At 36.3% G+C, this 14,847-nt stretch overlaps 1 protein-coding gene across 1 annotated transcript; it reads left to right on the top strand.

Moving 5' to 3' along the window:
* Window positions 1–711: 711 nt before the first annotated feature.
* Window positions 712–10,402, top strand: LOC116521799 (vomeronasal type-2 receptor 26-like). Its single transcript, XM_032236451.1, has 6 exons — window positions 712–884; window positions 1,314–1,602; window positions 3,749–4,606; window positions 7,619–7,846; window positions 9,056–9,182; window positions 9,492–10,402. Exons 1-6 carry the CDS (start codon window positions 712–714, stop codon window positions 10,400–10,402), a joined length of 2,586 nt encoding a protein of 861 aa, XP_032092342.1.
* The last annotated feature ends 4,445 nt before the right edge of the window (window positions 10,403–14,847 follow it).

The raw sequence follows: 14,847 nt of genomic DNA, 5'->3' as shown, positions 1-14,847 counted from the left end.
ACCACCTGAAAGAAAGGGCCTTTTTGAGAAACTTTCCAACATTTGGAAGAATAAGGTAGATGAAAGGTGATTGGCACCTTTGGTATCAAATGCCAATGAGGTATAAACTTCCACTGACGTTCTTGATGAATTATAGAAGGTTATTTTTTTTAAAAAAAACAAGTCATTGGTTTACAGTATCATTTTTTAAATAATTATTTTTTGATTATCTGACATGTGGCAGATATTTTTCTTATTTTTGTTATGTAAAATGTATTTTATTTTATTGTAATTTAATTTAACATATTGTATATTTCCTTTTAACATTTCAGGTATCCATAACAGCTGTGAGACTATGGTAGAATATCAATCAAACAAACAATTTGTAAATTAATGTAAAGCCATATGGCTTTAAAAACAAGAATAACTTTTTCCCCTGTCTTCATATAAATGTGGAAAAGTTCTTTATTTCTTGCTATACAGTTGTTACATGCCATGGTTTCCTAGCACTTGAATTCTGAATTGTTGATCTTTCAACTGTCATTATCAATTCCCACATCATTGTTTCAACTTCATCTCCTAGTGGACAAAAGGTTGTTGTGGAGACAAGTGCAAGTATAAATACTCTTAATGAGGTAGAGCTTGGGGAAGCTTCAACTGGCTTAAGATCAAACACTTTTACACATTATCATGATATTTGCTACCTTGGTCTTGGTGCTTTTGTCTGACATGATGTCCATGATTCCAAGTGATAAATGTAGGACTAACGACCCTCTGCCTTTTCTTCACAAGCAATATCAGTCAGGAGATTTCATAATTGTGGGCATTTTCTCTCAGATCTACATCTACTATAGAATAATAGACTTCAGGAAACATCCATCCGAGGAGCTTTTTCACACTATTGTGTAAGATGTTTTTACACAGAGACAGGAAAAGAGAAGGAAGGAAAGGATACAGAGTGGAAAGAGGAAGACAGGGATAGATGGAAAGTCTTCGTATATAGGAATATATATCTATGGACAATAGCTTATAAATAATTAGATGATGGATGGATGGATGGATGGATGGATGGATGGATGATAGATAAATGGCAGATTGATAGAGGATAGATAGATAGATAGATAGATAGATAGATAGATAGATAGATAGATAGATAGATAGATAGATAGATAGATAGACAGACAGACAGACAGACAGACAGACAGACAGACAGATAGACAGACAGACAGACAGACAGACAGATGTAATGAACATTAAACTGAGTTGACCAATATAATGCATGATATTTTGGGAACTATGCATTTTGACAATATAATATATAATGTTTATTTTAGGGTCATAACTCCAATGTATCAGCACATCCTCGCTTTAGAATTTGCCATCATGAAAATCAATAAAGATCCCTTTATTTTACCAAACCATACCTTGGGGTTCCATATCTATAATGCTTACTTTGAGCCAAGTTGGACATACCGGGCTTCATTGGAGCTCTTTACAAAGGGGCAATTCATACCTAACTACAACTGTGATGCTCAAAACAGACCAATAGCAGTCATTGGAGGCCCTTCCTCTGACATCTATCTATACATGGCTAATATCCTTTCCCTGTACAAAATGCCACAGGTATGTTGTTTCCATGGAATTAAATGGCAGGAGATAAAAATCCATAAATATTGTGATTGCAATAAAATGGGTAGATTTTAGGAAATTCAGGCTGCTAGACACTACGAGTGAATTTTGGAGTGTTTTGGTTGTACCACAGCACCTTAATTCTTCAGCTTTTTGATGTTTCAAGGGATTGTGCCATTAATGGGGATATTATACATTGCCCAGAAGTAATATTTCATTGATTATTTTAGAGAAAGTGTTACTAAAAACATGGTGGAACATAATATCCTTTCCCTGTACAAGATACCACAGGTATGTTGCTTCCTTGGAATTATGTGGCAAGAGATAAAAATCCAAATAATATTTTTTCTTTAAAAATCTTCAAGGAAAAAGTATTGTGATTGTAATAAAGGTGATGCGTTTTAGGAAATTCAGGCTTCTAGAGACTACAAGTGAATTTTGTTATTTTTTTGTTATATTATGCCATCTTAATTCTTCAGATTTTTGATGTTTCAAGGGGCCGGACTATTAATGGGGATATTATACATTGCCCAGAAGTAACATTTTATTAGTTACTTTAACAAAAGACTTGTTAAACCCGTGGTGGAGTGTGATCAGAATTGCAAATTTGGTCTCAGAACACTTGAAGCTTGAAGATTATGCTTTTCAAGCTTTACTTAAAATATGTTTGTAATTATAATTATAATACAATTATATTTTGCTGTATTTTTCAACAAAATCAATATTTTCCAAAGTGAGTATGATCAAGTTTCACTCAGTCTAGTATAAGGGATTTATTGACGGAGTGAGTATTGATTTTGTTTAAGTTTCTCTCTGGCTTGCTAATGTTCTCCTTGGAAATAAGGTTAACTACTCTGGAAATATCAGTAGTATTTAAAGCAGTGGAGCAGTGGTGGGTTCCTACCATTTTGCACCGGTTCAACTGGCAGAGACCTAGGCCTGCCACATCCCCGAACAGGTTCTCCTATGGCGCAGCCATCTAGATAATATCCTTTCCATGTACAAGATTCCACAGGTATGTTCCTTCCATGGAATTAAGAGGAAGGAGATAAAAATCCATATAATATATTTTCTGTAAAAATGTTCAAGGAAAAAAAAATGTTGTGATTGTAATAAAAGGGATGCATTAGAGAAAATTCAAGTTGCTAGACACTACAAGTACATTTTGGCACATTTTGATTATGTCACAGCACATTATCTTTTCAGCTTTTTGATATTTAAAGGGGCCAGGCAAAATTAATGGGGATATTATACATTTCCCAGAAGTAATATTTCATTGGTTATTTTAGAGAAAGTGTTGCTAAAACATGGTGGAGCATGATCAGAATTTCAAACAGGGTCTGGAAAAACCTGAAGATTATGCTTTCCAAACTTTACTTAAAGCATGATTGCAACTATAATAAAATTGTATTTTGCTGTATTTTTCAGCAAAATCAATCTTCTCCAGAGTGAGTACAAGGTTCACTCAATCTAGTATTCAAGATTTTTTTAAGGACTTGGTGTTGATTTTGTTTCAGTTTCTTTCTGGGCTGCTAATTTTCTCCTTGGAAATAAGATGAAATTCTTGGGAAATATTGCATCAGTAGTATTTAAAAGAACCAGGGGATATTTTTACCAATTTAATAATATATTGTAAATTAATATTTATCTTAATTTATAATATTTAATTTGAAGTGTACAAATTGAATTAAATATTTAAATAATATAGTTTGTGCTCTTCCGACTAAATCTTGTGTCTTGGAAATCCCAGACATGGAGTTTATTCTATAAATTTTTCTATGGTGACATAACATGATATGATTCATCTCTGAATTGTGAACTGGTGTTCTAATGCAACTGTCAACCACTGACCAATTTTGATGATGCAACTCAGCCTTGGAAGTGATGGCATGACAATCTCCATGCACAGAGGGAGGTCTGCTGATTGAACTTATTTTCTTAAGTTATGACTAAAGCTGAACATTCCTGCTCCACTAGCTCAGCTTGAATATGATTGTGAAGCTTACATGGAATCTGGTTTCAGTTTCTAATTTAGTGGACAAAATAGGGAAAGAATATGATTGCAACTTTACAGTGATTTCACTTTAAAGTGATTTTTTACAGTGATTTTTTTTCTTTTTATTGTTATCTCTATTTCTAGATATTGTACGGTTCTGCTCCTGAAGTTAGCACAAAAGAACAAGCTGCATTTTACCAACAGATGTTGCCAAACATGGACATTCAGTACAAGGGAATTTCTCTGTTATTGCTATATTTCGCGTGGACATGGGTTGGGATGTTGTTAGTAGACAACGAAAGTGGTGAAATGTTTCTGCGCAGGGTGCTTCCCATGGCTACCCAGAGTGGCATCTGCTTCGACTTCATTGCAAGATTTCCAAAATCTGTTCATTCAGATAATTTAAAAAAGTTGATTGAAATAGGGTTTAACATGTATAAATTTGTTATGAAAAGTGATGTCACTGTGGTGGTAGTTCACGGTGAAAGTGGTAACATGATGACTCTAAGATTTCTTTCCAGTAAGTTAAAAGATAATGATTTCCCACTATGGAAAAAAGGGAAAGTCTGGATTATGACAATACAGATGGACTTCACATCACATCCCTTTCAAAGAAATAAGGACATGGTTTTCCTTCATGGGGCTTTATCTTTTGCAGTTCATTCAGAGAAGGTACTGGGATTCAAGCAATTTGTTCTCACAAGAAACCCTGTCTTGGAAAAGGAAGGCAGTTTTATCAAGACCTTCTGGGAAAATGCCTTTGGGTGTTCCTTCCGCACCTCTGTAATAGAAAAGGCATATGAGGCCACTTGTACTGGAAAGGAGAAACTGGAGATGCTTCCTACATCTGTCTTTGATATGGAAATGAGTGGCCACAGCTACAGTGTCTACAATGCTATCTATGTAGTGGCACATGCTTTGCATGACTTCTATTCATCTATAATGAAATACAGAGCAGGGTGGGAAATCAAGCGGAAACTTTTGAATCATCATTTATGGAAGGTAAAATCCCCCAAAAGACAATTTGCAGATGTCTCACTATATCTTTCTTCTAGATTTCTTTAAAAAAATCATTCTTCCAAGAATTTATTTGTCCAATCTAGGTGAAACTATGAAGCCTTTGTAAACATAAATTTAGCTATTTACTTTTTAATGGTCTAAGACCAAGTTAATGTAAAGTATAGCATTAATATATCCATGTGTAAAGTTATGTAAATATATAAAAAAGATGAAACCCTATAAAATTGGGAATTCATTAGAGTCACAAAACAGTTTCAATAAGCTAAATTTATGCATGAAAATGTTTCTTCTGTTTTTCAAACACCTGCATATTGATAATTTAGTAAGATTAAACATGATTTCTTTCTAGATGACATCCACATTATTTTACAACATTGTATTATATATATTTATTTGGTCCAAGACTAATATGTTATATAGCTCATTTGGTATTAATTCCTTATAGGTTTTCTTATATGTTTACTGAACCTGATAATTGTGAGACATTTCTGAAATCCAAAAACATATTCAAAATTCAATTTCTTTTAAAAGAAATCCAAGGAAATTATTGAGATTTCTGTACTAGAAACTTTTAAAAAATATATGGAGGTCCTCATTATTACAACTTTAACATTTTAAAGCTTTCTGCTGCATTCAGCCCTTATACTCTTTTATACTTGTCTCAATATAAATTTGTTTCCCCATTATCTCCATTATTTTTTTACAAATCTGCTAGAAATTAGTAGTCTGCTTGAAATTGCTGAATTGTCCGATCAAGTATTTTATTTTATTTCTTCTGTTTCATTGTGGTGCTCTGAAGATTCTGTATTCAGAGTTACATTCAGTAATGTAATTTATTTTTATAAATTTTATTTATAAAATTGTAATTTATTTTGTAGGTTTTTATAATCTTTCATGTTTACCAAACCTTGAAAGGATTTCTTGTCTATATACTTTAACTCAACCACAGTCATCGAACAAACACAGTCCCAGCACTTGATATGTATTTTGGGTGTAGATCCAAGAACATCTGTTGCAGCCATTCGAGATGAATTGGGAATTCATACAATTCATGCACTATCCAAAATTAGAGCATGAACTATTGTTGCAAAGTCAATTAAATGGAGACTGATAGCCTCCCCCAGTTATGTCTACTATTACAATTACAATCACAAATTTCCTGGATCACCAAACTAACAAATTTTATAAGAAGCTGTGGCCTTCATGTCTCTTGTGTAACAGGAGAACAATTCAAGAAAAGAGCTACCCAAAGAATTAAGGATATAGAAGCACAAAATGATATAGCTATCCTTAGTAAGGGAGGTTAGATGAAATGGCTGAGCAACTACAAATGTATTTTTCAAGTAGACACCTTCTGAAGTTACAACTGCCAAAACATATTAGGAAGATATTTATGCGAGCGAGATTTTAACAGCTTGAAACAATGGTCAGATATGGGAGATTCCATTTCATACCCTACAATGAACATCTCTGCATTTGCGGAGTAGAAGAGGTAGAAGATATTGCTCACATTCTCTTTGATTGTTGCTTGTATAAGGGGGTGAAAGATAGGTACCTTGGTCTATATACCAAACGAATAACCCATTGGGATCCCCATATAAAAAACACTTACTTTATGTGAGGTCAGAAGCTGAAAATAAAATTTAACACAGAACAGTACTTAAACAAAAGAGTTCTGTTGAGATCTGCATACATGGAACCGATTGGGGTAGATTGTAAGGGTGACACTGAAATATTATTTTATGTCATTTTATTCTATTTTCCATATTTATGTATTAAATTATATTGTATCTTATCCTATAACTATTGTATTTCACCCCACTCTTATTTTAAATTGTTTGTTTAGGATTTTATTAGTAATATGTGTTTCAACCTTATGTATGTATGTGGCCTATAGGCTAATATATATATTTTCCTGTGTAAGATTGAGATTGCCTTGGCAATGTTTTGGCGAGGCCTCACTCGCCATCTTCAGGCTGGTGTTTTCGGCTTCGTGTTCATGTGAGTAAAGTGTGGTCGGAGCAGCTTTCTTTCTATAAATTTTGGTGTGTGTGTGTGTGGTGCTGGCTTTGTTTCATTTAGTGGATTGATTGGCTGTGAGGTTGTATCATGATTGGTAGATTGGTGCTCATTGGTGCTGGCTGTGTGTCTGTTGTTGTTTTGTGTTGTAATGGCCTGGGTGGTGGGTGGGGCTTGTTTATTGACTAGGGCTGGTTTCCAGATGTCTGGTAAGCGGGAGGTATCATCACGTTTATTGATGTTGTGGGGGTGTTTCTCTATTTCCATGGCTTCCATAATTATTCTCTTGTTGAAGTGTTCAGTTTTGGAGATTAATCTGGTTCCGTCAAAATTAATTTCATGTCCTATAACTTTAAGGTGCTGGAAAAGGGAGGAAGTTTTTTCTTTCTTTTTACTGCGTTCTTGTGTTCTGCGATGTGTGCATTTATTCTCCTATTAGCCATCTGCTCAGGACATTACATCACTCAGGAGGTTACAACGCAAATGCTCAGGATGTAACAACGCAGCCAACCATCCAGGAGGTTGCAGCACAGTACTCAGGATATCACTACAATAGAGCTTAGGATGTCATCACACAGCCAATTACCCAGGTCATTACAACACAAAAGAACAGGCACACAGCCAGTAACTCAGCCACACAGGATGTTATGAAACAACCGACTAATCTGCAAACATCAACTCCATCAATCAATCAAGATATTACAACACAGCTAAAAAATCCTCTTACAGCAACAAAGCCAGCACTCCACACAAAAACACACAAACACACACTAATATTTATAGAAAGACAACAGCTCCGATCACGCTTTGCTCGCACAAGCATGAAGGCACCAGCCTGAAGATGGCAAGTGGGACCGCATTGAAACATTGCCAAGATATTCTCAATTGTGTGTGTGTGTGTGTGTGTGTGTGTGTGTGTGTATCATACATTCTGATATATTGATATATCTCTATTTGACTTATTTTCTGATTTAGCTCAATTACATTATCCGAAGGATTGCATTTAATAATAGTGCCGGGCAAAAAATTGGGTTCAATGAAAATGGAGAATTAGAGACTGGATTTGATATCATCAATTGGATCACATTTTCAAATTTGTCTTTTAAGGAAGTCCAAGTTGGAAGCATAGACCTCAAGGACTCCAGTGAAAAAATGGTCACCATTTATGAAGATGATATTGTGTGGCCAAGCAGATTTAACCAGGTATGGACCACTCACTTTGAGCTTAGTCCAGATTTCGCTACTACTAAAGCTCACTTTAGAGCCACACTATTTCACCACAATTATCTTCAGAAATAGAATTAAATTCTCTCTCTAAAGCCTCTCCAGCCTAGTTTTATTTATTTATTTATTTGTGTCAGAAGCATCATAGTTAAAAAATGGAAAACATTTAAAAATATAAAATACAAGGTAAAAATATGTACAAATTAAACAGACTTTGCCCAGAAACTAGCAATAATATTCATTGTGTTTCCTAACACTGCCATGAGGTCCTCAAATGTACACTGGATGAGGTAGAAAGGGGAGGCATACATATGTTTTGTTGTCTGAATGACACCACAATCACAAAGAATAAAAGCAACTGGATATCCCCATTTGCTCATGGTATTCCTGGATATTGTTGTACCCATGTGCTGTCTTCCATACATCTCAGTTTTTGTCAGACCCAGATGTCAGCTCCTCCATTGCTTCCACCCATTATTAGTTCTTTCTAGATTTCCATGAATCTGCTTTCAAATTCTTCAAAGTCTTCCATCAACCTAAAAAAATCTTTTCCTGGAATTTCCTGGAATTTAGTCTCTGCTGAGATAGTTAAAGGCTACAGAGAAGGTCTTGTCTAGAAATTGATGATTTGAGTCTATCTCTCTGTATGCTGTTGTTAAGACATCTGGGTGTCCCTTGGACAACAGCTGGCGAATCCTTTCAATCCAGAAGTATCCAAAACATAGTGAGGTGCTCATTTCTACCTGTGACACTATGTGTTTGCAGTCTAGATGATAAACTTAGGAAGTCATTCATTGGTGATTCCTTGGATACCTTCTAGGGTAGGTGGGTAAATGGAGAAAAAGGAGTAGGCAACCAAGAGAGTTCATACCTTGTATGTAAATTCTATGAGAAAATGTTCCCATTTGCTAATTCCTCACAGATGTTCAATAGCAAAGAAAATGAAGGAACATTTGTAAACCAATGCCTCTGTAAAGTGATATTTATATTGGTGAAAAATTATGTATTGTGGTCTATATATTTGCACTGAGGCAAAAACTGTTTAAATCTTTTCCACCCAAAACCAGGCTTTGTTGTCCCACATTACTATATCAAAAGAAAAGTATAATGGAAAGATAATTCTAAAAATACTGAAAGACTAGTTTCCAAAGATAAACCTTTTCAATTTTTTTTTTAATTTATGGACAGACCCAGCCACTTTCACTGTGTAATGGGAAGTGCTATTCAGGCTACAGTAAGATCAAAATAGAAGGGAAACTATTTTGCTGCTATGACTGTCTCCGATGTCCTGAAGGGAAGATTTCTAACAGGGAGGGTAAGAGATATTGTATACCTCTACCTCACCAAATGAATTGGGTTGACAAATGTACCATGGGAAAATGTTCTGTTTTCTGCCAGTGGTTTCACTTGGCACATTAGATTATAAAATAGGGATAAATAATTGAATTGTAAGCATGTTCATTATTGGTTGCAAGAAATGGATGTATGCAAATATAAGTTGAGGTCAAGTAACAATGTTTGATATACATTTTCAGAAATTAATTGGAAGTCCTCACTTTGAACACTTGTACAGTTGGTTTTTATTGTTTCAATGCAACTTCAACATCAATATTTTCTTTCATAGACATGGATGAATGTTTTCAATGTCCAGAAGATCACTATCCCAATGAGAAGCAGGTTTTTTGTCTCCCCAAAATTGCAACTTTCTTGAACTACAAAGAAACCTTGGGAACAGTTATGGCCAGTTCTTCTCTTTTCTTCTCTTTAATCACAGTTGGAGTCCTTTGGATCTTTATTAAGCATCAGGACACTCCCATTGTCAGAGCTAACAACCGAAACCTTACATATGCCCTCCTTGTTGCTCTCCTGTTATCATTTCTTTGTACTTTGCTATTCATTGGGAAACCTCACAAGGTGACATGTCTCCTTCGTCAAACTGCTTTTGGCATCATCTTCTCAGTGGGCATTTCTTGTGTTTTAGCCAAAACCATCATTGTAGTTCTAGCTTTCATGGCTACCAAGCCAGGGTCCAAGATGACCAAGTTTGTGGGGACAAGACTTGGCACGTTTATAGTATCCTGCTGCTCCTTTATTCAAATTAAAATTTGTGTAATATGGCTGATCATCTCTCCCCCATTCCCAGATGCTGACATGAAGTCAATAGCAGAAGAAATCATTCTGGAGTGCAACAAAGGATCTGCCTTCATGTTCTATGGTGTCTTGGGTTATATGGGCTTCCTTGCCGTTGTCAGTTTCACACTGGCCTTCCTAGCAAGGAAATTGCCTGATGCTTTCAATGAAGCCAAGTTTATCACCTTCAGCATGTTGGTCTTCTGCAGTGTTTGGTTGTCTTTTATTCCAGCATACCTGAGTTCGAAGGGAAAATATATGGTTGCTGTGGAGATCTTCTCCATTATGGCTTCCAGTGCTGGATTACTGCTTTGTATCTTTTCTCCCAAGCTGTACATCATTGTGCTGAGGCCTGGTTTGAACAAAAAAGAGCAGCTCAAAAGAGAAAAGGACAGAATAACATAAATTCTTATCACTGCTGCCTATTTTGCATCAGATATGAGGAAGTGTGGAGCCACGTGATCTTGCAGTTAAGGCACGAAGTTAGAAACTAGGAGAGTGTGAGCTTTACTATCACCTCAGGCATGTTGCTGTTCTGGGGAAAATTTGAAAAGCATTTGTAATATTATATGCTTGCTGCCTTGATAAAGGAGGTTGCCTTATATTCAAGATGGTTTTGTAAAAGAAAATAATGATTGCTGATGCAAAAAAAGCCCCCAAATATCCCACCCAAAGTCAGTCTGTGATTCATTGATTATCCAAAGATTTTTAATTGTGTCGACCATTTTTAGGTATGGACTATGTTTAGGTGACTAGTCCAGAAAAGACAGAGATATTCTTGTCCAGGTCAACGAAAGAATGAGACAAGACTGCCGAATATAATTTGAGGGAAGATTAATTGCATGAAAATAACTGAAGTATAAAATTAGACTCATGTATTACTTAAGTATACAGAAATAAATTTACAGAATGTCATCAAAAAGCCTATGTCAATCCAAGTAAAGCAAACTTCTCCTGTAATATTGTATTGCAAATTAGGGCATACAACACCTTTGCTAGACCAATTCTTGAATATAGCTCATTTGCCTGGAATCAGCACTGTATATTGAATATTAATACAATTGAGACAGTCCAGAGGTATATCACTCCTCTGCTCACAATAGAATACCCTATGCCACTTGACATTTTGGGCTTGGAGAACCTAGAACTATACCATCTGCAGTCTGACATAAGCATAAAATTATCTTCTACAATGCCCTACTTGTTAACAACTACTTCAGCTTCAACCTCAATCATACATGGGCAAACAATAGATACAAACTCAAGGTAAAGAGCTCTAAACTCAATTGCAGAAAATATTGCTTCAGCAACATAGTGGTCAATGCCTGGAATGCACTACCTGACTCTGTTGCTACATCCCTGAGCCCCCATAATTTTAACCTAAGACTGTCAACATGGACCTCACCCCATTCCTAAGAGATCTGTAAGGGCCATGCTTAAGCACACCAGAGTGCCTACCGTACTTGTCCTACTGTCTTCATTTATTTGTACCCATTTACTGTGTTCATATTTAAGTTTATACTTATACTGTAACCTTGTACATGTTTACAAACTAAATAAAACAAACAAACAAACAATCAAGACAATCCAATCTCTCTATGCAAAACTTTACTGAGTACATTACTTGGGCATGTTTTATGGCAAAACCAAGTCTGGATCTTTGCCTATAGTTAAAGTTTGAATCCTACCACCACCCCAATTATCTCAGGTCCCATCGTCCAATATGGTCTCCGGATATTGATGTGGGGAAGTCTTTTCAGTTTCTGTAAACACCTGTTGGAATGTCCTTTGTTCTTACGCTGACATCTTGATGTCTGGGACATATTCTATCTCCCTTTCCCTCCCCACATGGTTCGTTGGCAAGCTGAGATATGAAAATAGTTGCAACAGAAAAATCTTTGGACGCTTAACAGATTACTAGAGGTTGGTTCAAATAAGTTCATCATGTTCTAAAATATATAGATCTTAGACAGAATGCCTACAATGTTGAGGTTTCCTCCTAAGAGGATGAACAAAGTGAGATGTGTACCATTTATTATTCTATATAGTAGATTAATGGAATTGTAATGAAAATTGAACAGTAAGGATTGTTATTTAAAGACAATTAAGGATAACCTAAGCCAAGATATGAAAAAATGGAGAGGGAACATGAAATATACTTACAATGGGAAATTATTGAGATTATAAAGACAGAATCACAAATGTGGGGCATGTAAGGATGCATAAATATAAATGTAATGATGAAAATAGCTTGGAATTGTAACCAGGGCTACATCTTGGCCAAAAATAGGCTAGGGGTGGTGGTTTTAAAAATACAATTACTATATATGTATACTTTTTTCTTTTTTTTAAAAAAAGGAAGAAGATATATGTCAAAATTAAACATGCATATTGAAAAGGAATTATAAACACCATCAACATAAAATGGAGCTCGCTTAGAGGCTGAAATACACCAAGTAAATGAGATGAAGAATGTGAAGTAGAGAAGAGAGGTAAGAGAAGAAGAGAGAGACAGGAGGGTGGGCAGGGGGAAAGAGAAGGAGAGAAAGAAGGAGTGGAAGGGGGAGAGAGGAGGAGAGAGAAAGGGGAAGTAGAGAAAGAAGGATGACAGAGGTAGGGGGAAGAGGAGAGAGGGGGAAGAAAGTGGTGGATAAGGTACCAATATGGTGTATGGAGAGCAGAAGAGCCAATAATTGTTTTTGGGAGTTGATGGTAAGACGAATTGATGTAAACACTTAATAATATAATGCGATGTTGGTTATGTAATAGTATACATGGGTTATATGTTATGAAAATGACATAAAATAAAAACTATATATAAAAAAATGTTGAGGTTTCCTCGTTTGTATTCCTTGTGAATAAACGGAAGAGGGTCACTGATGCTGCATTTAGAATTGGGAATCTTATATATAAAACCTGACCCAAATTCATCAGAAACATGGCTTCCAGCACCAGCACCTTGAATGTAGCAATTCCTCTTTGAGATTCATCTTTAACAGTCTTGGCTAATGTGCTATAGTTGCTAGTGACAAATATTCAAGATCAGAAACCAGACTGTAAATATCTCCAAGTTACAACAGTCAAGGGTTAAGGGTTAATGTTGCTGTGTTCTTTCTCAGATACTTTTGCTTAATTATTAGATCATCTGGACATGTTTCCTGTCTGGTCTACCTCACCCCTTATATGGTCTGGTTAAGATTTTCATATTTTTATCTATCTATCTATCTATCTATCTATCTATCTATCTATCTATCTATTATTTATTTATTTATTTATTAGACTTATATACCGCTTCATAGGGCTTTCAGCCCTCTCTAAGCAGTTTACAGATTTTTAGCAAATCGAGTCAGCAAATTGCCCCCACAGTCTGGGTCCTCATTTCACCCATCTCGGAAGGATGGAAGGCTGAGTCAACCTTGAGCCGGTGAGATTTGAACCGCTGAACTGCAGATAACAGTCAGCTGGAGTTGCCTGCAGTACTGCACCCTAACCACTGCGCCACCTCGGCTCCTATATTCTTCATGAGTTGCATGACCAGCTGTGGAACTGATCTAATTGTAATTTAATTGTAATTTAATAAATTTATATGCCGCCTAAACCCGTAGGACTCCGGGTATGTTGTATGCTTACAACATACAAAACTAAAAAGATAAAAAGTTAAAAAAGGGGAAAGAGAAAACAGATTTAAAAGCAACACACCATACACTCAATCTGGGTGGGGCTGGACCTCGTTCATGAGGTCAACAGCCCCAGGCCTGCCGGAATAGCCAGGTTTTAGTGGCTTTCCGGAAGGCCGAGAGAGTGGGAATCTATAGTTGTGGTCAACCTTTTCTGACAAATAAATCTTAGGTTGTTGCAATAGAGATAATGTTATGACCTAGGCTTCCTGAGAAAGCATATATCACAATCTTAGTCCCCAAAACCATATTTTATTCATACAGCTGGGAATTATGATCATTCACACCATGCAAGGCTTCACAAACAGTTTGTGAAGATTCTGACATATGTCTGCTCGAGTTGCCACAGTCTTTCATCAGAATGTTGATAAACATCCACCTTATCTCCCTGGGAATGCTTTCAGAGACCTAATTGCCAAATTAGTTTTCCAAGGCCAAGCTTAGCACAGTCAAACAGAACTTTTCAAAGCTTGCCCCAACCTGATGAACTAATTGCTTCCTGCAAAAGCTCACATCTCGTTCTCTCCTCTTTTATGTCTTATGGGGGAGGGGCAATCAACTCCAAGCCTTACTCCCAAGTTGAGCCTGTGTGTGCAGCTCTGCACACACTGGGAACAGGCTCCTGCTGTTATTCTGACTCACTGATGTCAGGCTCCGAGGCTCCTGAGGCAGCAAATAACTATCAGATAGCCTTGGTCCCCTCTTTGCCTCAGACACAGAGCCCTCATCCAAGCCTTCCCCACACTCCAGGGCCCATGTTCCTCTCCAACATCCTCACTGTCTGACTTTGCCGCCAGCTCCACAGGCTGACAGTGGACCACAACAGATAAGAAACATTCCCCACTGAATTAATATTAGAATGATTGCTAGAAAGTCCACCATGTCCTTATTTTGGAGGTCTGTTCTGGAAGCCTCTTAATGCTTTCCAAATGAACATGTTAATATTGGCAGTGCATTACATAAAGCTAAAGTTTCTCCATAAATGAAAGGACATAATGCTTACTTCTTTCCTTTGACAAATTAGTATGCAAGGGTTACACAAAACTTAGGAATGCCATTTTCCTTTGCTTGCCTACCATTATTTGTGAATTGCTTTCTCTTTGGCTTTAGTAACAGGAGATAATAAACTCTTGAGCTAGAGAAAAATGAGCCATATGATCCTTAATACTGTAT

The sequence above is a fragment of the Thamnophis elegans genome, chromosome Z (genome assembly GCF_009769535.1).
Source record: "Thamnophis elegans isolate rThaEle1 chromosome Z, rThaEle1.pri, whole genome shotgun sequence".
Classification (NCBI taxonomy): domain Eukaryota; kingdom Metazoa; phylum Chordata; class Lepidosauria; order Squamata; family Colubridae; genus Thamnophis; species Thamnophis elegans.
This window is presented reverse-complemented; position numbering and strand designations above follow the sequence as displayed.